The sequence below is a fragment of the Plasmodium chabaudi genome (genome assembly GCF_900002335.3).
Source record: "Plasmodium chabaudi chabaudi strain AS genome assembly, chromosome: 13".
Lineage (NCBI taxonomy): Eukaryota > Apicomplexa > Aconoidasida > Haemosporida > Plasmodiidae > Plasmodium > Plasmodium chabaudi.
In genome coordinates, this window is record NC_030113.2 from 973,987 (window position 1) to 998,301 (window position 24,315).

General features: G+C 22.8%; 8 protein-coding genes across 8 annotated transcripts; 5 read left to right on the forward strand and 3 right to left on the reverse strand.

Annotated features, from left to right (window-relative positions):
* Positions 1–916: 916 nt before the first annotated feature.
* On the forward strand, positions 917–2,443 carry PCHAS_1325000 (chabaupain 1; the record flags this gene model as incomplete). Its single annotated transcript, XM_738147.2, has 1 exon — positions 917–2,443. One exon carries the CDS (start codon positions 917–919, stop codon positions 2,441–2,443), a length of 1,527 nt encoding a protein of 508 aa, XP_743240.2.
* A 1,292-nt stretch (positions 2,444–3,735) lies between these two features.
* Positions 3,736–3,912, forward strand: PCHAS_1325100 (protein PET117, putative; the record flags this gene model as incomplete). The annotated part of the gene is made up of 1 exon (XM_016799212.1): positions 3,736–3,912. The coding sequence occupies one exon, from the start codon at positions 3,736–3,738 to the stop codon at positions 3,910–3,912; it is 177 nt and encodes a 58-aa protein (XP_016654535.1).
* Positions 3,913–4,210: 298 nt separating this feature from the next.
* PCHAS_1325200 (conserved Plasmodium protein, unknown function) lies at positions 4,211–4,756 on the forward strand (the record flags this gene model as incomplete). Its single annotated transcript, XM_731287.1, has 2 exons — positions 4,211–4,388; positions 4,599–4,756. 2 exons carry the CDS (start codon positions 4,211–4,213, stop codon positions 4,754–4,756), a joined length of 336 nt encoding a protein of 111 aa, XP_736380.1.
* A 187-nt stretch (positions 4,757–4,943) lies between these two features.
* PCHAS_1325300 (conserved Plasmodium protein, unknown function) lies at positions 4,944–9,595 on the reverse strand (the record flags this gene model as incomplete). Its single annotated transcript, XM_016799214.1, has 3 exons — positions 4,944–5,055; positions 5,201–9,237; positions 9,359–9,595. The coding sequence occupies 3 exons, from the start codon at positions 9,593–9,595 to the stop codon at positions 4,944–4,946; spliced, it is 4,386 nt and encodes a 1,461-aa protein (XP_016654536.1).
* A 950-nt stretch (positions 9,596–10,545) lies between these two features.
* On the reverse strand, positions 10,546–11,496 carry PCHAS_1325400 (aminodeoxychorismate lyase, putative; the record flags this gene model as incomplete). Its single annotated transcript, XM_740082.1, has 1 exon — positions 10,546–11,496. The coding sequence occupies one exon, from the start codon at positions 11,494–11,496 to the stop codon at positions 10,546–10,548; it is 951 nt and encodes a 316-aa protein (XP_745175.1).
* Positions 11,497–12,869: 1,373 nt separating this feature from the next.
* Positions 12,870–17,076, forward strand: PCHAS_1325500 (spindle assembly abnormal protein 4, putative; the record flags this gene model as incomplete). The annotated part of the gene is made up of 4 exons (XM_016799215.1): positions 12,870–16,412; positions 16,586–16,650; positions 16,740–16,858; positions 17,054–17,076. 4 exons carry the CDS (start codon positions 12,870–12,872, stop codon positions 17,074–17,076), a joined length of 3,750 nt encoding a protein of 1,249 aa, XP_016654537.1.
* Positions 17,077–18,118: 1,042 nt separating this feature from the next.
* Positions 18,119–21,940, forward strand: PCHAS_1325600 (zinc finger protein, putative; the record flags this gene model as incomplete). Its single annotated transcript, XM_016799216.1, has 1 exon — positions 18,119–21,940. One exon carries the CDS (start codon positions 18,119–18,121, stop codon positions 21,938–21,940), a length of 3,822 nt encoding a protein of 1,273 aa, XP_016654538.1.
* Positions 21,941–22,433: 493 nt separating this feature from the next.
* Positions 22,434–23,495, reverse strand: PCHAS_1325700 (exonuclease V, mitochondrial, putative; the record flags this gene model as incomplete). The annotated part of the gene is made up of 1 exon (XM_016799217.1): positions 22,434–23,495. The coding sequence occupies one exon, from the start codon at positions 23,493–23,495 to the stop codon at positions 22,434–22,436; it is 1,062 nt and encodes a 353-aa protein (XP_016654539.1).
* Between the last annotated feature and the right edge of the window lie 820 nt (positions 23,496–24,315).

Sequence of the window (24,315 nt, forward strand, 5' to 3'; positions counted from 1 at the left end):
ATGATAAAATATATTATCTATATATGCATAATATATTATTTCCTTAAAAGAGTACTTATTTTGGTTTCTTTTTATATAATATTGTATACTATGGGTCGCCCTTTTTTAAACTAATTATAATTATAGGGCGCTCTAGGTAATTTAAGGATTACAATTTTGTATACTGCTCTAATTTGTACTATATATATATAGCGGTTTAATTTTTTCGTTTTTATACGATTTATAATTTTCCCAGTTTGCTGAAAAAACCGTTTTTATGTATCCAATGTACGTAAAATCTATAAATATTTTGCATATATGTATTATATTTTTTTACTTAATATCACTTTTTTATATTAAAGAATTATATAAAAAAAACGTTAAAAATTATATAGTGCTTTCTCTCCATATAAAAAAAATATGCAATGTTATTTTTATTATCGTATAAATAAATACAATAATTTTATTAATTTTTTTTAATAAAAGAGAAAATGCTTAATTCAAAAAAAGCAATGCAAAACATTTTTTATGTTGCATGATTTAGGAATATTGATAATACAATTTTTTTATTTTTTTAATATTTTGTTGCAGTTATATATTTCATTTATTTGTTTTATTTGCTGTATATTATAAATATATTATATCATTTATTAACTATGGGAAAATATAATTTTATAATGTTTAGATAATATTTATATAGATATAGATATAAATATATCCGTAGGGCTTATGCATTAACGATTGTATATTGAGTAATCCAAACATCGTTATTGTTATAACTATTTTTCTAATTTTTTTATTATTATTATTAATTTTTTTTTATAGTAAAAAAAATTTTGTAACGAAATAAATTTTTTTAATGATATTTTATTATATATATATTTATTTATAAAAATAATACGCAAGCGTAAGAAAGTTTTTATTTCTTTTGGGCAAGATGATGAACGATATAAGACGAATAAATTTTACCACAACTGGTATCGACAGCTTGAATGAAAATGGCACATATTCAAAAGGAAATCACAAGAAAACTATAAAAATATGTGCATATGCAATTACAGCAATTGCATTATTTTTTATTGGTGGTGTATATTTTAAATACCAAACAGATAGAAACGCTTTAAATGCAATCGATGAAGCAGAGTTAATGAATAAAGAAATAGCACATTTAAGAGAAATTTTGAAAAAATATAAAGCAACAACAAACGACGATAATGAATTTGAATACCCAACAAATGACGATATGAATGAAGATAGTGAAGATGGTGAACATCAATTGCTATTAATGTTACATAAACTTTTAAAAAATAATGCTAATAAAGTAAATACCTTTGGTATTAATAATGAATCAAATACAAATACCGATAATACGTACATATTTACCCAAAAACTTGAAAGCATGCAAGATAACATAAAATATGCATCAAAATTTTTCAAGTATATGAAAAAATATAATAAAAAATACGAAAATATGGATGAGCAATTAGAAAGATTTGAAAACTTTAAAATAAGTCACATGAAAGTTAAAAAACACAATGAAATGATAGGTAAAAATGGTGTTACATATGTACAAAAAGTAAACCAATATAGTGATTTTTCGAAGGAAGAATTTAATAATTATTTTAAAAAATTCTTATCTGTTCCCCACGATTTGAAAACCAAATATTTAGTACCACTAAAAGAACACTTAGCTAATAATAATATTACTCCCGCAAATGATCTAGTAGGAGATTTTCCAGATAGTCGAGATTATAGAGGTAAGTATACATTACTTCCTCCAAAGGATCAAGGTATGTGCGGATCTTGCTGGGCATTTGCTACTATAGCAAATTTTGAATACCTTTTTGCAAAAATAAAGGGTACCATGCCTACAAGTTTTAGTGAACAGCAAGTTGTAGATTGTTCTACTGACAATTATGGATGTGATGGTGGTCATCCATTTTATTCATTTTTATATTTTATTAATAATGGAGTATGCTTAGGCGATGAATATCCATACAAAGGCCATGACGATTTTTTCTGTTTAAACTATAGATGTTCATTTTTAGGAAGCATGCACTTCATTGGTGACGTAAAACCAAATGAATTAATTATGGCCTTAAATTATGTAGGACCAGTAACTATTGGCGTTGGTGCATCCGATGAATTTGTTTTATACTCGGGTGGTGTATTTGATGGTGAATGTGCTTCAGAGTTAAATCATGCTGTTTTACTAGTAGGATATGGCCAAGTTAAAAAGAGCTTAGCATTTGATGATAGTCATAGTAATGTAGATAGCAGTTTGATAAAAAAATATAAGGAAAATATCAAAGGTGACGATGATGAAACAATATATTACTGGATCATTAGAAATTCATGGGGTACAGAGTGGGGAGAAGGTGGTTATATAAGACTTAAAAGAAACAAAGAAGGAGACGATGGTTTTTGTGGAGTTGGTACTGATGTTTTCTTCCCAATTTATTAAACATGCAGCAAAAAAAATTTAATGAAAAAATAATTAATGCTAAGTAATGAGAAAGCTAAATTATGAAAAAGGGAAAATTGCAATGTATTGCAAATACCTTCACACCCGCATATAATATGTTCGTAAAACGATACGACAAAAAATAATTTTTTTTATATAATTAAAAAAAATTAACGTTTCTATTCTATAAAATATTATAGATCCATATATATATATATATATGCCTATATATATATATATATAGTAGTGAAACCGAATTGATAATATATTCATATAATAGAAAATTGCACGACCGGATTGTTCATAATTCCTCCATGATTATTTGCGTTTAAGGCATTACACATTGATATATATGCTTATATATCTGTATGTATTTAGCCATTATATGTGTTAGTTATATAATTCCCTTTGTCAACATTGTGTGCTTTTATTTTATTGCATTATCTTTGTTATATGTTGTATTTTAATTAAATATATTTGTATGCTTGTTTTTTCTTTGATATTTTCCACCTTTTTATTTTATGTTTTTTATGAAGGAATTAAACATTTTATTTTAACTTGATAAATTAAAAAAGTTTTAATGTACTAACCATAATATATTTATTTTAAATCTATCTAAGAGCATTTAAACGAATTGCTAAAATATATAGAGAGCATTGCACGATGTTTTTTTCTTTTACTTCCACCTTCATATATCTAAACTTGCAATGATATGTTAATAATTAAAAAGAAAAATATTATTTTTTTAATCATTATAAATATTTTGAGAAAATTATATATTTATAAGGACCAGGATTAATCTTAAAGGTATTTCTTTTTAACGAAATATAAAATTAAAAGGTACATATATATTATGCATATATGCATATATGATGTTTTCCTTAATGCCCATATAATTTTGGTACCTTGAACTATGACCGTCGATACAAAAAATGTCAAATTTATTAATTTTATGCATAAAATATAAAATATTTAATTTTTTTTCATATATTATTTATATAAAGAGAATAATAAAATAAAAACAATTTGTTAAAGATACCAGGAATACGATAAGCCTGAGGATACTAATACAAATGCTATACTATATTTAGAAATTTGAGTTGTGAAAAAAAAAATACATATATATATTTATATCCGTGCTTGTATAACATCAATTCAAGCTAATGCATGAATTTATTTATACTATTGCGCTATTGAAGATCTTAATAGGGTATTATTAAAAATAACAACTTATATGCACACACATTTTTACAATATTATTGAGAGTTAAGAGAAACTATTGATATGATATTATGCAATATCGTTACGGAAAAATATTATTAGCATCTTCTATCCTTTTAAGTGTTGGCATTTACTATTATGTAAAAGAGTCAAAAAATTGGGATTATCAGCGAAGATATGAAGGTGTTTTAAGAGATTTAGAAAGACAAAAATCAAAACTTGAAAAATGGAAAGCTGACAATTTATAGATAGATTAAAGTCAAATAAAAAAATAAAGTAACAAACCAAATAAATCGCCGAAAGATATATATATAAAGAACATGCAGTTTTAGATATTAAGGACATTATTTGTTTGCTGACTTAATATTTCTATATTTCATTTTTACATGTTATTTTTGATTTGCGTATTAAAATTATTCCTATGTAAGCATGCATAGAAAAGAAAATCAAATTATTAACAAATAACTTTTTATAATTTAATTAGCAAACACATATATTGTGTTTAAAACATATATATACGAAACCACCATCTTTATCCTTAATGAAATGAAAAGCGCGAATTCATTTGCAAAACAATTAAAGCGTTTCGTTAAAGAAGGGAATTCCACATATAATAAATCATCTATATTAAAAAATATAAAAATTCAAAACATATATTCAAATGATAAAATTAATAAAAAGGAACATTATATTTACTTTAAAGAGCAAGACATAAAACCAAATGGTATTCAAAAAAAAATAAATGCATAAATAAAAATATTATACATATATATACATATATATATGCATGTGTATATGAAAATACAACATATTTATTAAGATTATGTCGTATTTTCCAAATTATAAAAAATGATCTTCCTTCTATACACGCACATATGTAGCATATACACATTTGGTGTTTCATATATCTTTTGTTTATTTTTAATTTATACAGATTTGAATTATACACATTTAAAAAAAACAAAGCGGTTGTTTAAAAATGGAGCAAATAAAAATAAAAACGTTTTCATGTATACAACAATTAGTTCCAGTGTAGGTATAGTCTTATTTATATTTTACATGTCATCAAAATGGAATAATAATAATTATTAAAATATATTATAAAAAAAAATTAAAACAAACTTCATTAAAAGATGTATATTATACATTGAAGGTTACATATCTTTTATATTTTGTTTTTAATATGTTTTTCATGCATTATTTTATTTAAGTCATCGAATTATAATGCCTACATAGTTTATACTCAATAATATTTATGTTCATATTTTTTCTTGTTAATTTAAACATATTTTTTTAATAAAAAATTCATACAAGTTCCAAAAAAATTAAGATCCTCCTTATCTAGACTTCCATTGTGCCCACAATTTACCATCAGCGGAAATCCTAAAGTTCTGCATAAAAAAGGAAAAGGAAAAAAATGTTTGTTATGCATATAGCGAAATAGTATGCACTTTGATACTGTACAAATTTGTGATTATTTAACAAAAATAAACAAAGAATGAAAAGGACACTAAAAAGGGGAATACAAATTTATACTTTGGCGAATATATTTTATAGGCATCTTTGTAAAAAATATTAAAATTCGAAATAGGCTCTAACGATTTTATATCAATATCTTTATTTCTTCTATTTTCATTAAATGCAATATCTAATGAGCTATTTAAGCGTTGTAGGAATGTATACACTATATATGTGTGTGTTAATATTTTTTTAAAAATTATTATACGATAAATAAAAAAAATAATAAAATGAATATTTGTATTTTGATGAATATTATTATATTCTAACATTAAAATTTTGGAATAATTTAACATTTTATTTAATTCTTCTTTCAACAAAATAAATATTTTACATAAATTCATTCTGCTGTTCAATCGCATCCAACTTACATACTTTTCTAATTCATATGAAAAATCCGAATCATTTTGATCTTTCCCAATATCTCTGGAAAATATATCAAGAAATGCCTTACTAGTGCTAAAAGAAGAACTATTATTGATATTAAAACCGATTTTATTCTTTTTTATAAATGATAATAACTCTTTTATATCTAATAAATATGTATGGTCATCTAATTTGTAGAATATGTTAAATGAATTTCTTTTATCATATTTTTTGTAATAATTCAAACAAATAATTAAATCATGTAATAATAGCGATTTTTTTAGTGTAATATATTGAGTATTATTTAATGTGTTATAATCGTACATTGATATATCTTCAATTTTTTTTATTTTTATTTTACGCGTTTTTTTCTTTTTATTACTTTCTTCTTCTGAAATATGATTTAAAAAAGTTTCATCGATATCAGAATTATATATATCTACATCTTTTAGGTCTTCAGATGTGGTATCAGAATCTGCACATGCATCAGAATATTGAGATAAAATAAAAGGAATTTGATAAAATGAATTACAAAAATTTGTATTATTTGTTGAAACAAAACATTGGGATGGATAGGAACCAAAAACTTTCATCTTATATATAAATGTTTTTAAAAAATATACTTTTTCATTTTCTGAAACTTTATTTAACTCATTAAATAATTGTCCACATGCATTTAAATTATAATTCATTGCATTTACTATTTCAATTATTGAATCACTAAATTCATTTAAAAATTTTATTACATCACCTTCCTTTATATTAAATGCATTTTGTTCGTCACTATTTCGATTTTCAGTATTTATATAATCATATAAACAATCTTCCTTTAGAAAAAAGCCACTATATGTAAAATGCATTTTTTCAATTTCTTTTCTTTTAGACATATATAAATCCTTTAATATTTTATTAAGGTTTTCCATTTCGATTTTATAATCTTCATTTTCTTTTAACAGTTCATAAATATTTGCTTTTTTAAAATTATTATTATTGTTTATACATTCCATCATTATTATATCGGTATAATTACAATTTACCCTTTTAAAATTATCCATAAAACTCATATTATTATTATAAATACAATATGCAGCATTACGTGTTGCTTGTTCGAATTTATTTTCTTTTGAGTTATACGTAGACATGATAGATTTAAATGTTTCTAAACCTATTGAAATAAATGAATTATTTGTTGTAGACGATTTATTCAAAAATAAAATACAATCACATAATACTTTCCAACTTTCTAAAAATAATTTCAAATCTATTTTTTTTAATTTATTATCACACCATGATATATCTACATGCTCGTCTATAATCATTGTTTCGATAAAAGTAGGTTTATCTTTACTTATATTAAAAATGTTTAATATATTTTTATTATTATTATTATCATTTCCTTTTTTGCCGTTTTTTTTACTAGATAAATAATCAATACTTTCATCTGAACTCAAGTTGGAAACATTATTATTTTCGTTATCAAAATTATTATTATCATAATCAGCATTTAATGGAAGTAAATTATCGTTTGCTATATCATTAATATTGTTATTAAGTTCATAACTTTTATCACCTACATTTTCCTCTTTTAGCTCTTCCCCCATTCCTATATGTTTTTTGTAAAATTCCATTTCATCTTTTTCATTTTTGTATATTTCTTTACGTGAATTTATATAGTAGTTACTATTTTTATACAATTTTGAAACTTCTTTTGATATTCCAGTAATAACATTAGACATATAATGAATTATTTCATCATTATTATCATATATTATAATTCTGGATATATTTGAATTTATGTAATATTTTGATATGTCTAATTTATGTGTTGTAAATTGTAATATGTTGTATGCATATTCCCCTACCATATATCTTGCTACTTCTTCAAAATTATAAAATGATTTATCAATACACACAAATGATATCTTGGAATTTTCTGATTGTTCATAATTATTTAATAATAATTGTCTTTTTCTATTACTTATATTTATTTTTCTTTTCATATAAGCATTTGATATTTTTAATTTACAAAACATAATAAATTGCAATAATAATATAATACATTTAAAAGGTGTTAGAAAAATATTTATTAATACTTTGTTTTTTTTACTATTCATTAATTTTATTGTTTTATTTATTTGTTTATAAGCTATCTTTATATAAATCTCATTTTTATGTAATTTATCCATTAATTCGGTGTTTATATTTTTTTTGTTAAAATTACATAAATGATAAGACACATAAGAACATAATGGTCCACCTATTGATGTTCCATGCAATCCTAAATATTTTACATTTTTAGATAACAAAAATTCAGTGATTTTTAATGCGTCTAAATTATTTCTATTTAAATTTGGATACCCTTGTGATTTGCTATATCCTCTATAATTATATACAAAAACATTAATATTATTTTCTAAATAAAATTTTAGCACTCCTGAATAACAAGCATTTAATTCATAATATGCCCCATTCGGGTTAAAATATAATACTATTGGTATATTATATAAATAATCATTACTATAAATATAATTATAAAATTCATTATTAAATGCGTTAGAAAATATGGAGCTTGTATCTGAGTTGTCTTTATTTATATCAAATTTTTTACCTGATTTTTGAATATCAATATATTTTTGCATATTATCATTCAAAAATTTCTTACAAGGTATAAACATAGAATCAATTTTTACATTATTTACATATAAATACTGTTGTTTTCCATAATATTTATATATTAATTCATATTTAAATAGATCCAATGTTCCTGCTATATAATTTTTAGAAAAATTATTAAACAAGCTTGGAATTTTTGTTAGTTCAATCCTTTCTCTTAATGTATTAGATTTAAAAATATCACATAATTTATTCAAAACAAAAGCTAAATCTTCAAATAATGTTGATAACTCTTTTAAGTTTATTGCCATAAAAAAATCCATATAGTTAGCATGGCTTATGGATTTTTCATAATTTTCATGATGATATAAACTCAAAATATTCACATCAATATAATTAGAAGGTATATTATTATTTTCATTACTATTATATGCTTCTCTTTTCTTCTTATAATCATTAATCTTCACTGTTTTATCACATTCGGATAATAATTTTTGTATTTCTTCCGATTCATTTGGATTAGATACATTATTATTAGCACGGTTTCGAAAATTATAAATCCATTCGAATCCCCAAAAAGAATTTGTCTCTCCTTTCTTTTTTACTCTAATTCTATTTTTTTTCCTTTGCATAGTTTTTTTTTTTATAAATTCATTTGCTAATTGGTTTTGGTCTTCATGTATTTTTATTTTAGTTACCATTTCTTGATATATTATATCATCTTTATTAATATATATATTTATTTTGTTTATTTTTGCCATAAATAATTTTAAATAATAATAAAAATATAATTGTTCCTCACTGAATTCTCCATTTTCTTCTAAATTTATATACAAATAGTAACTAACATATAGAGTATAAAATATATACAGACCACTAAAAAAGTTAAAATAGTTATCCTTATAATTATTGTCTGAAAATAGTTGTTGGAATTTTATTTTATAGTTTCCATTGGGGTCATCTTTTTCTCTAGATATCTTCTTAATATTCCCTCGAATACAATTTATTATAAATGATAATTTTACACATTCTTTCATATAAAATTTGCATAGCTCTATCTTATTATCATAGTTTGTCTAACGTTGAAAAAATAATAAGAAATGTGCATGTATATAAAAAATTACGCTATTGTTAACCATTAAATGAAAAATCATATAATACATGGGTATAGATATAGTTAAACTTATTAGTTCTCACCTTGTGTAAATAAAGAAGCAAGCTTCCAGGGTATGACAACGCTCTTATAATAAAATGGAAGCATAGGTAAAACAGGTATATATTCACAAATAGATAAAACAGTGCATTGTTAAATACAAACAAAAACAATGATACATATGTGTAAAAAAAATATAATATCGTTATAGAGAAAAGGATTAATGAACTGTTTTTTTTAAAGCTTTTAAATAATTTGTTGAAAAACATAATTGTAAGCATGTGGTAATTCGAATTTAGGTAATTATATTGTTTTCGTTTGTCTTAACAATATATATATATACATATCTTTATTTATACTTATATGTCTATTTATTACAATGCATTTTACAACATAAACATTGTTAAACACATAAAGTTTGTGTATATTAAAATAATGTGCATGCGAATTTTCTTTTACATATATTAAACAATTTTATGTAAAACATCGAATTTTAATTCTCTCAATATACTAAAAAGTATGTAAATATTTTTATATTTCAATATGTTATCTCATCTGCTAAATTGTTTAAGTAATTTTTGCAGTTATTATGCGGCATATTAAAAAAAACATTTATTTTTGTGTACTACACAAAACAAATCGGGAAGGAAATAAATATTGTATACAAGTAAATATATAAACAAATGATTTTGTGATTATAAATGAATAAAATTATATATATATACTTCATTGCATATTTAACAATTTCGGAAAATAAGATAATAATACATTTTTTTAACATACACCAATTGGTTTATATATGCATCATATGCATTTATAATAAATATTAAAATTGCAGATATTTTTTTAAACGTTTCTAATAGCATAAATAACAAAAAAATATTTTAATTTGTGTTTTATATGATGCAGGAGTTTTTATTTATATATTTACTATTGTAAAATATTATATGCACGTTTTTGTACCCACACTACCAAATTATTTTTATAAAAATATAAAATAAAATACATACAAATAACTACCATTCTGTTTTGCATTATTGTTATTCTGTTCATATTATTTTTTTAATTTTTTCCATTGCATGTGTAGAAAATTCATAAAAAAATGAAAAGATAACCAAAGTATCATCAAAATTATATTCAAATTTACAAATAATAAAGAATATATATAAATGTGTGCAGATAAACCACATATAAATATATATTACAATGCTGTGTATATATTCCATTTTCTCTAACATTCATATGTAACATATTTTTCCTTTTGTTTTTCAACGTCTTCCCTCAATTTTTCTTGTAGCTTAATCAAGATTGGGTGTTTAACATCCTTTTCAAATGTTTTCGTTGGTGCAGGAAAAAGTATTATTTTTTTAATAGGTAAAATATTTCTACTTGTAGAACTAATAAAGCAAAATTCAAAAAGGTCAATGTCATTAATATTTATAGACGTCTTTTTTATTTTAATATTTTCCCTTTCACATATATTTATAATTTGTTTCCTCATGGTTCCATTTAAAACTAGTTCATCCTTAGCAGTATGCAACGCACCATTATAATAACAAAAAAAGTTGGAAGTTAATCCTTCAGTTATTTCATTGTCTCTATTATATAAAACCACTTCATTACTATTCTCTGATTTTAATTTTAATAATTTTTCTCTTATTTCAAAAACATTTGAATATTTTATATTTGGAGTTGTACGTTCGCCATGCATTATATCGACTTCCACATTCTCACTGTGTTTTGGCAAACATTTTATATATATTAAAATTGAAAAAGGTTTATTTGTCGTATCAATATTATTATCAATGCTCCAATCGATTGCAGCCATTACCATATAATCAGTGTTATCACTAAAATGTTTATTTTTTATATCATCATCTAATGAATTGAGAAATTCAAAACCATTTTTAATATTTTGGATACAATATTTACGTATGTATTCTAATGATAAGTTTTCTAAAATATGAGATATAGCATTTGATTGATTTGGATTTTCTTGGCTCTTTAAAAGATTAATAGCATGATTATATAAATTGTTCATATTTCCAGTGAAGTTGAAAATGTATTCATAAGAGCATACTGTCTTCATAGTAACATAAACACCACCAACCCCTAATTTAATAAAATCTTTTGGGGTCATATCTACCAATGAGGGTTCGTTATTTTTGATTAATATAGCCATTTTATTCTATTATTAGCATTGTCTATTTTTCAAAGAAAAATTATGGACATCAAATTTTATTAAAAATGTGTATACTTTGATGATTTATTTAATAATGCATATAAAACAAACTTTCGTCAAATTAATTGGTTTTGAAAATAAATAATATACAAACGATATTACTTCTTGTATAGATATATTCATCTATAAAAGTAGCATATTGGGCTCATTCAGCCTTCATACATATTTTGTATGCCTGCACACAATTTTTAATTCAGTAATTTGTGTGTATTCAAATATTGTATAGTCAATAGTTGCTAATGAGGTTAGAACAAAATTTTGAAAATTTTAAAGCCAGATAATTGTAATAATGTGCTATTATTTTGTTAAAGATATCAAATAAATATTTATTAATTTTTATTGTAAATAAATTAGTGTATATTATGTTAAATTACATGTATTATTTTTTTGTTATATATTTATGGCATACATTTTAAGTATGTATAATTAAATGTGTTATATATTGTAATATTAATTTTGTTTCTTTTTTCAAAAAAGACTAATCATTTTATTATTTTTTTTATTTTTTAATATAACCAATTAATTTGTTCGATTTTGAAATAAATAATAATAAGAGAAAATTGCCATATTTGTTCACTAACCAGATTGGGATCTCGTTCCTTAAATTGGATTAAAAAAAAATACGTATTCTTAAATATTCAGCAGTACCGATTTAATACACATTTTTTATACACTATATTATAGTAACTTTTCATGGCATTTTTCTTTATTATGTTTTTTTAATTCTTTATTTTTTTGTAACATCATTTTTAATAAAAAAAGCCCTCGATTTTTATAAAAATATTTCCCCTATAAACATAAGAAGACAAACGCGAGATTGAAATTAAATATTTTATGAATTATAATAATCTTTTATTTATTAGAGATAATGAGATCCTATTCTATTATTTTATTTATTTTTTGTATTCATTGAATTAATATTTTGTCTTTATTATAAATAAGTGTTTTTCTCTTTTATTTTCATTTGTTAATTTGTAATATATTATATAATACACATATATATACGGGAAAAGTATAAAATTAATAAAAATAAGCCTAAGAATAGCATTTTCAAATGTTATATCCGTTATTTTTTCAAAATCGTTTGCTCGTAAAGGTATAGCAATAATATAATAATCATCACAAAATAATAAACAAAAATTAATAAAATAATAATCCATTAAAAAATACTATTGAAAAATAATAGGCTTAAAATGATATTACGTATTATGCAATTATATTGCATATTATTATGATCTATTTTGTGTGCCGACATGGAAATCTTTTCTTTTATTCAAGTTTAAATTGTATTTAAAATATATAAACTTCCTAGAATGGAAAATGATAGTGCTAATTCAGACGACTATTATGACATTTGCAACGAAAATTGGACACCCGATACATTTGGGGAATTAGAATATACTCAGAGTTTAGAAAAAAATATAAGAAAACAAATTAATAAAAAAGAGTCAAAACAAAACGTATTTTTTTGTTCTGATAAAACACAAATAAATCAAAATGATATGAATGAATCTGGTGAAATTTATGAACTAAAAGAAAATGTTGACTCCTCAAATTTTGAATTAAATAATAGCAATATTTATGAAAATGACAAAACAAATGTTAAGGCTCAAATATTAAAGGGTGTAATAACCACATCAAATGACAAAAATGACGAAGAAATTTGTATGCTTAAAGATATTTATGAGGAACTCGAAAAGGGGAATAAAGACAATAATAAAAGTCATATGACAACTAGCCAAGCTGAAAATGATGATGACTCCATTGATAGAGATAGCTGTTTCTATGACGATGCGTCCCCTAAAAAACATAATGAAAATTTTATCAAAAAAGTAAAATTACTTAATAGTAATAACGAATCGGATAATATGGATTCACATTCAAACATATTTAATATGAACGATTCAGATTTATATTCGTGGAGCAATTTAGCTAAGAGTGGTGATTATAATTATGATAATGAAGACAATAAATTAAAGACAACCAATTCGAAAGATAGCATATTTGAAAGTAATAAAGAAGAGCAAGAATTGTATCAAAAAAAAAAGAGTGTAAGTTTTTTTGGGAAACATAAATTAAGCAAAATAAAATTAAGTGAGCAAGAAAATGATATTGTAAACATATTAAATGATAATTTAAATGACAAAATCGTTTTTTATTCTAATATTAATGAATCAAATAAAAAAATTATTAGAAAAGATTCAGATTATAATTATATTAATGAGAGCATAAATAAAGATACAAATTATAATATAAATAATATTTCCAATACACACAGCAATAATTCATCTCGAATCAATTATGATACCAGTTTTTATGATAAATTTTCAAGTTATGATAAGAGAAATATAAGTATAAACGAAAGTGATATGTTTATAAAAAGTAGTCAAAATAATAGTGCCTATAATAATTCACTTAATAGTAGCATACGGATATTTAGCAACGATGACATGACTACTACAAGAAAAGATAAAATAAACATTTCCGAAAAAAATGATGTAAATAATGTTGAACATCAATTCGATTCATCAAATAACAAGACTGATTATGATTCCGAAAAGGTAGACCCCATTTTAGACCCACAAGGTAAAAATCGTAATTCATACACCAAATCGGTAGATAATAAAAAAAATAATAATTCGGAAATTAAGTCATATAAAAGTAGCGATGACAATGATAGTACATCTATTCATGTTGACTTAAATGATGAAGAATCATGGAATGAAATTAATAATGAAGATCAAAAAAAAAAAGATATAAAAAAAGGTGAAAAAGTAAAAGCAGCTAAAAAAAAAAAAAATATAATTCCAAAAAAGGGAATAGTTACAATATTAAAAGACAAAATTATAAAACCAAATAAAACAAAGACTAATGAAAATAATTCTAATAATAAAAAGGAAAAAGATCAATCGGATGATTTAGAAGAATATAAAAATGATACAAGATTAAAAGAGCTAAACAATGAATTATGTAATCAAATTAAAAAACTTGAAATTGAACAAGGTAAAGTAAAAAAGTTAGAATATCAATTAATCGCCAAAAGTGCTGAAATAGAATTAGAAAGAGAAGAAATGCGAAACAAAATGGAAGATGAAAGAAAACAAATGATCAAAACTATAGATGATGAAAAAAAAAAATGGCTTAAGGAAAAAAAACGGATAGAAAATGAAGTAGAAAAACAACGTAGCATTATAATGAATAAAAGAAAACTAAAAAATGATGTAGCTATACTTAAAAATAAGATTAAAGAATTAGAAGAAAAAATCGAAGCGGATAAAAAACAACATAAATTTATTGTAGATAATTTGAAAAAGAAAATAGAATACTTATCTATAGACAATGAAAAATTAAAAATGGAATTAAAATTATCAGATGAATATAGAACTAAGATGGAGAAATATCAGCAAAATACCATAATGAAGCTAGCCACAACAGTTGCAAAGGAAAAAGATAAAAATGCCACAGATAAAAAGAATAAAGAAAACGATATAAATGAAAAAAATACACTATACTCCGGAAATGAATATATTCAAAGAGATATTAATTATAGTGATTTAGAAAATAATAGAAAGAAAGAAAAAAACAAGGGGAAAGGTAATGTGGGTAAAACAAAAAGTAGCGAACATAAAAAAAAAGAAAAAGAAAATGACATTAGAAAAGTATTAAACTATTTAGACCAAATTAATCATAGTGACAAAACAGATAGCTCGGAAAACTCTAACGAATTTAAAAAAATAATAAATGATCAAAATAAAAAAATAATACAAAATGAGTTAGACATAATGTATGAATATACTAGCAGTGATTCAGATAATTATAAAAATTGTTCAAGCAAAGAAGATGATTATCACGCTATAAAATTGGCAAAAAAAAAATTATTAAATAATGATAGAGAAGAAAAAGGAGGGAAACAAAAAAATAAACAAAAAATTACATTAGATAAACTATTTCTTCACGAGGAAAATAAAACAAAACAAAATTTAGATTCTCTAAAAAAGGAAGAATATATAAATAAAAATTTACAAAAAATGAAATGTTTAGTTAATGAAAATAAAGATAAATTAATAAATGATAAGAGACAAATCCAAGATGATGAAATGAGTCTTGCTGCTAGTGAGTATTATAAAAATTTTAAAGACCGTTTTTTTGACAATTGTAATGATGAAAAAAAAAAAAATAACCCGATATCATCTATCCCCATTTTAAATGATAATTCTACTGCCACAACTTTAAGCACATGCGCTAACAATGTAAGCAATATGAATAAAATTAACAGGAGAAATAAACCATCAGATAATGTAATAAATTCTTTTCAAGACAAAAATGAAATGAAAAAAGAGAAACATATAAATAAAGATGAATATGGAAATACTTCCAATGTACATAGTAGTGACACTAGTGTCTATTTACTGAATAATATATATCCAAAGTATATAGGGAATGAAAGTATGAGCTCAAATAGTAATATGAATAAGGATATAAGTAAACACAGTAATGATAATAATATTTCTTTTGATAATAATAACTTAAAATGTGAAGACGATTCTAAAAATAACCCCCCTAATAACAATGATCATAACTTAAACCCTTTTGGTAAACACTGGGATTTTATAATAAATTTTAACTTTGATGAATTATTTAATATTTGTGAAAATGTTATTGAATCCATTTTTTCATCGTCAAAAAAAATAAAATATAGACAAGCTTTTGTTGATGGGAAAGTGGAAACATTATTTGATGATGGTTTAAAAATTATTGAAAAAAACAAAAATAAAAAAATCATAGACCCTACTAATATAGTCATATATCTTTACCCGAGTAAAGATTATCGAGCCACCTTCCCTAATTCGTATACGGTAAAAAAGGCAACAAGCCAAAAAATAACCAATAAAATATTATATTACACCATTTGATTTTATATAAATCATTATTTATACAAAATTATATTTGCTTGAAGGGCATGATCATCCCTCATCTCAAATATATTACCTATTAATATGCCCCTTTATTTAATCTCATCATTTTACAGCTATTTCGATTTGTCAATAAAGGAATATATCAAGTGAACATACCTGGCAAATGCCAATTAAATAAGTAAAAAATATATTTATATATCAACACATGTCATTATTAATAAAAATTTAACCATTCAAAATGAATATATATATTTTTTCTTTTTTAAGATTTCCTAATGGACAAATAGATTGTAAATACAATGATGGTCATGTACAAATATTATTTTGCGATGGACGGAAAAAGGAAATTTTACCCAACAAAGAAGAATATGCCATACTACGAAATGGTAGGCCTTTATAATTTCATTATGACCAAATATATACATATGCATATTATAGAATAAAGTATAGAGAATTTGGTGTTTATAAAAAATATATATAATCACATATACTAGCATATTCTACATTTTTTAACATTTCTGTTTGAAAAATCTAAAATAAATATGCATTTTTTAATAATATATATTTTCTTATGGTTGTAGGTGTCATAAAAAGGCTAAATTAGAAGACTAAATATAATTAACAAATATTTGCCTTTTTAGTATCCTTCATTTTTAAGTTGGAGAGCTTTTATATATATGACTAGATGATATTTTCTTTTTGAGAGTGCTAGCGATTACATATTATTCGTTTTATAATTTGTTTATCCCTTCATCAATTCGTTATTTTTTTATATCATTATATTTTCTTTCGCTCTGTTTGTTTTTTTTTCATTTTAACAAGCACGAGGAAATATCATAATATATTTATTATTCCTTTGATGTTTCCTGCTTTTTAAATTCTTATGTTTTAAAAAAAACTATTGAAAATTATTCATCTCAATTATTATTTTTTTTTTTAGTTTTATGTTTCCACCTTTTTATTGGACCCCATATTATGTTATATACATATGTATAATATTTGTGCGTCTAACTGTTATGAAAATTTTATATTAATTTTATGCAAGGGTGGGAGTGAAAAAAAAAATTATTCGTTTCATTTTTTTCATTTTTTTTAATGCTTTAAAATAGTAGAACAGTATTTGTAATTTTTAAAATTTTATTAAAACTTATAATTAAAAAAACATTTGAATTGTGATTTTCCTATTTTTTTTTTTGATACAAATTAAAATATGTACATTTTTATTTCCTTTTGCATAAATTTTAATAATATTTTTAATCATTTCTATTTTGTAAAATTTGAAAACAATTTTAGCAAATATATATAATATTATATGCAAATAGTTAGCATATGGTTTGCTACAATTTTTAATTATACCCTCATAGAATGGCTGTAAATATCGTATTTAAATAAAGTTCCCTTTATATAGAAACATTCAAAAGGGGGAAATTCGCACATTAAATGCAACATATTATATTCTTAAGCCAAAATTGAACTAGATAATTGTCATATTCCTATTACGTAGGTATATATATACAGACAATTTTCAGCATTTTTGCATATGTATATATGAGAAAACGTGAATTTGTATACATGTGTGTTTGTTACTCATTACTAGCATCCTTATAATTAAAACACACATACTTAAATAATTAACGTTGGAAAAGATGGAGGACGATATATTAAACGCATATAATTCGATAAACAGCATAAACAATGCGCCATACACTAATTTTATAACATCAAAAAAAAGGAACTTCTTGAAAGAATATAATCAATATGGCTATGATATTAACCATAAAAAATTAAGAAAATCATTATACGAAAATTTTGAATTGTTAAAAAGGAAAATACTAAATGTTAATGATATATGTATTGATCATTTTAAAGATATGGAAAATTATATTGAAGAAATTGAAGAATTAAAAAGTATATATAACTATTTTTTTAATAGTAGTAATAGTATTTTATTTGATAATAATGATTTATTATATGTAAATAAAAAGTTTTGTAGTATTAATTTTCATGATATTTTTGTTAATAAAAATATTTTTTGTGACAATACAAGAGCAATTTTTAATAATTTTATAAATAACTATGAATATAATGATGACTATAATAATAATCAAATAAATGACAAAGGGGAAACGATTTATAATGATAATATCCAAGATGAGAATGATGTCCATAAAAAAGCTATATCCCTTTTTCAAAAAAATATGGATACAAACAAAACTACGAGTTTAGGAAAACGAATATTAAATCATGTGTCAAATCAACTATTATACATTGATGACCTATCTATGTATGATGTTTTATTGTTGCTTTCATTTGTTGTTAGATTACAAGATGAACATAAAAAAAATGAAAAAGAAGAAAAAGACTTAGAAGGTATTGCTAATATTAATCAGTTAAAAATTAATTTTTATTCATTAAAAGAAATATTTAGATATTATTATAAAGACAAAACATTTCAATGCCAAACTTGTGGATTGAGATTTACAACAAGTCTGGATAAATTAAATCATATAGAAAATCATTATAAACAAAATTATAATTATATTACCAATTCAGATAAATCAAACAATAATAAAAGTAAAAAAAAATATATTTATCTTGATAATGTTAATTTACCAATTGAATTTTTTGTGTGCAAATATTACTCCTATTTTGAAGACCTATATAATAATACAATTACAAAAAATAGTAGTTCCTTTAATTTTAATAATCAATTTGGCAATGCTCGAAAAAGTAGCAATACACGAGCTCAAAATGAAAGATATAATTATGAGATTGTAAAAAAAGCTGAAGAATTTGAAACATTTGAAAAAGAAAAAAATATTTTAAATGACGATTTATTAAATATTAAACATGAAAAATGTTCAACAGAAGATGAGCAAATTCAAACTTATACAGAAGAGCTAAATGATAATTTGAACAAATTAAAGAAAAAAAACATTGCACAATATTTGGCAACTGATATAGAAATAGGTGCAAAAAAAAGTAACGAATATAATTCAAACTTTAATATAGCGAAAAACGGGGTAGAAAACTTGTTTGATTTTTCATCTCTAAAAAATGAAATGGATAGATTCCTTTTTTTAAAAGAGAATGAAAAAGATAAAAATATAAATGATAAAAATACTAAATCGAATAATATTGATAATGATATAAAATATTCTGATGAAAATACTAAGGAAACAAGTTTTTTTGATTTTATATATGGTAACCAAAATACATATGATGTTTATTTATCTAATTATTATACCTTAGCTGGTGATAATAATGTTCTTTTAAATTATATAGATGGTGATTCTATGTATAAAAATATTATGAAATGTTTAGAAATCGAAGATTTTAAATTTCCATCATGGATACCTCAAAGAAGTATACAAACATTTTTAATAAAGCCAATCGAAGAAATATATCAAAATGAAGATGATATGAAAAATAATATAAATAGCATGTACTCAACTCCTAATATACACATCGACAATAACAATGTTAACATTTCTTATATAAATCACAGTAGCAGCAACAATATAAAGGATAATAATATTTCATTTGCTGAAAAAAATATGAATGACTCATATATTAATAATTATACTACTAAAGAAGTTGGAATAATGAATGACAAGGTTGACATTCAAAATAACTTGTGGATGATTTTCTCAAAAAGTGATTTCCATATGACCATGAAATTGGCTCCTCTCAATATACTCTTATCAGCATCACAAAAATATAAAAAAATTTTATCATCACCAAATTATGGAAATGATAATTTTGATAATAGTTATGTGAAAAACGAACAAGGCTATTTGCAAATTGCAGACAATATATATACTGAACAACACTTAGAAAAAAGCGAGCAAATAAAAATTAAGAAAGAAATCAAAGAAGAAAAAATTGAAACAAGCAAAATTAAAGGGGAAATAAAAAAAGAAAAAAAACAAAAAAGCAAAATTGATGATAAGGAAAAAAATAACGAAGATTCAAATCTAATGAATTTTATGTCATCAGAAAATTTCAAAGGTGACAATGATGATAATATGACTTTATTTTTTTCTTTTGTGAATATATTTAGCAGAAACAATATTTTACAGATAGACGCATTTAAAAATATATTTCTTTATTATTTACGGGATAGCTATTTTACCCTGTTTAATAATTTAACAAATGATATAAACTTTATTGAAATAAAAAATAAGCTTTATAATTATATATATAATACTTATGCCCAAAAGGTCCCAATATTTGATTTAAACAATTATCACATATCTTACTGTTTTTTATGTAAAGAGAAATTTAATTATAAATATTCCTATGCATATAACGACTATTACTATACAGATGTTATATCAGTAGATTTAGATAACTCATTAAAAGAAGATAATGAAGAATCATATAATTTCAATTTTAACATTAATAATATTAATCAAGATGCTGAAAAAAATATATCCCACAACCTTAGTTATGATATACTTGATACAAAGATTAACGAAATGGACAAATTTATAAACACGATAATATTAGGCAATGAAAAATCACAAGAAAAAAATAACATCGAAGACGATTCAGAAAAATTCATTTGTGACGATTTGAAAAAATGTGATGACAAAATAGATTCGAGCCCATGTTTGGAACATATTTTTAATATGGTTAAAACTATGCTTGATCAAAATTTTAAATTCAATAAAACTGTTATAGAACCATGTATAAGTTACAATTATAATTCAAAAAGTAGCAATACTAATAATCGAAAAAAAAATGTTTTTAACGAATATAATAATTTATATAAAAATTTTTGTATTCCATATGAAACGATGGATATATTGTACAACTTAAGGAAAGAAAACGAATGTAACAAACTAGGCTATATTAATGGCCCTATTGATTTTTCATCAATTTCTGAGAATATTCCAGGTAGTAACATAAATAAAGGAAATAACGCCAATTTTGAAAATAATAAATATGGTGTATCAAAATCCCTTGATATAAACCAAGAATACAAAAATGAGGATATCGAAAATTTTGTAAAGAATTATGAAAATGTCATGGAAGATATAACTGGTTATTCATTAGAAAATGTTTACAAAGATAGAAAAGAAGGAACAAATACATTTAACGAAATTATTAAATGCTATATAAATGATAGTAATCATAAAAAAAACAAATACAGTCATATTTATTTCCCTTCAAAAAATTATTTACACACAAATTTTACCTATTTTCATAGCCAATGCTTTAAAAATTATATAGAATATTACATATCACCATATTTTTTTTTAAGTAAATTGGATGAGGAAAATCTCAACCGAGTTATTTTACATGCTATCAAAAATTTTTTTAATGTATATAAATATGTATGTAATTTTGAAAGCAGTGAAAAAAAAACAAATGCACAATTTTCTGGGTACAGTAACATAAATAAATTAAAACAGGAAAAGCCTGTGCATCGAGAAAAGTTAAAAAAGAAAAAACATTTTTAGTTTAGACGCCAATTAATTGGAATTAAAGCTTGATTTATTTGATATTCTTTGACACCAATTTTAGTTTCATCATTTTTAAGTATTTTTCCAAGGCGCTTACTTATTCGTTTTATTTTAAAATTTTTTTATGTAAACTATTTATGCACATATTCTGTTGCATATATATCCATGTTTTTTTGTCCTTTTATAAAAGTTTTTTTAAATAAATGTGATTAAAGACTTTTAAAATTTTTTTTTTAATAATAAGCAAAAAAATTATAATTTAAAAAATATGTTTTCCTTAAATGGATTTTCCCAATAGGAATATGGGGCTAATTATAGGGGGGGTCAAAATGATACATAAATTTGATCCTTTAAAAAAATATTACTAATGTTCACTAAAACATTATTTTAAAAAAACTATGTTTATTACGGTATATCTATTGCGCACATAAATGGGCATATAGAGATAATATATTTTATGGTTCAATATGATTCAAATTGTAACTTTTGTTTAACTTTCTAATGGACATCGAACACAATTTTTGACAAAATCACAAAATTTACATTTCCATTTATCAGAATCTTCTACAACATCAGAAGATCGTTTACCATCCCAATAATCTAAAAGAATATTAATTGTATATAATGTTGAATCATAAAAGTATGGGATGTGATTTCTTGAAAACTCAACACCTTGATGTTCATAAACAATTTCCATTTCTTCTTTAATTTTTGGCAATTTTAAAAATAATCTATTAACTTCTTTAGCTAAATTTGTTAAATTCTTATATTTAACTAAATTTGGATCAGTGAATTCAAAATTTGGATCACATTCATAAATTTCAAATAATTTTTGATAATCAGTTTTCCCACATTTTAAATGTTGTAACAATAAACAATATGTTTGTACTTGTATGGCTGAAGTCTTTTTTTGGGCTAAACTTGGTTCCTTTTTTTCTTTTCTTGTTTTTGTATCGGATATTATTAAATATTCTCTTTTAGAAACCCTATCATATTCAATTCGAAGTTCATCAATAATCCCTCTAAGTACATAATTTCGAACTATACCAAATACCCATACTTCTCTTGCTTTTTTGCATTCATATAATTGCCCTAAAAGTGTAATAGTATTTAATAAACGATAACCTAATGATTCTTCTCTTGTATTTACTTCAACATCTATAATTATATGATCTTCTTTTTCTAATACTTCATGTCTTTTTATACCTAACTTCATAGCTTCCGTTTCTTTTCTTTTACCTGTGGTTAAAACTAATTCTAATTGTTGCTCACACCATAATTGAGCAGATAAATCAGTTATACTTAATTTATTTTTTTTATTAAATTTTTCATTAGGGGCTTTAGATTCTTTATATAATCTTTCAGTTTCATTAATTTGTTGTTCTTCTATTAAATCTTCTATATCATTTATTAATTCTTCATAATCAGATATATAACTTTCTGTTTCTTTTTTATCTTTTGTTTCACAACTATTTAGCCCTTTACCCTTTTTTTCAAGCTTATTATTATCTTCTTCGTCTTTTTTCCAAATTACATTATATGTAGTCAGCATTTTTATATTCCTATTGACACAGAGATGGAGAAGCGATATATATCTCGAACAGGAAATGTAAATATGTGTGTGTGTGTATTTATAATCTTAAAAAAGAATAATATAATTTCTTTAATTAAAGCAAATGTAACTATATTTAAAAAATAAGCACACTAAAATGAAAATTGAACTAAATTGAGGCAGTATATATAAAATGCAAAGAATAGTATTTCCCCAGGATTATCAAAAACAAAGAAAAAAATATATATGGTAAAAATATTAAATAGCGAATACTATTATAGTAAAAAAAAAAAACAATTTAAAAATTTCTCAAAATACATATAAAAAAAACATTGACAAAAAATGCAAAATTTCAAATGGGGAAACTCATAAAAATAATAAACTTAGCTTAATTTAATTCCCCTCTTCTCAATGAGAATACATCACATTCTTAAAATACATATGTTATTTTTTATTAATTTATAAAAAATTTTAAACACACCCAAACATAATTATACACAAATTGAATATATGTAAATATACATGTATGCACATTTGTTATATTTATTTCAAGTGTAATATTCTTATTATGCCTTTTTGGGGATTTTAAAAAGTGAGAAAAAATATATTAATAAAAATATGCTTACTTTTGTAAAAACTATTAAAGAAACATTTTGTGTATAAAAAAAAATATTATCAATCAAACTGCGAGATCAAATATATGCATACATATACCTACGAAAATATTTACACGATGCGTAGCTAAAATAATTTAACTTAAGCAAAATATAATGAAGGGGGAAACTCCAATATAGATCTATCCCCAAAAAATCCTTCAGAG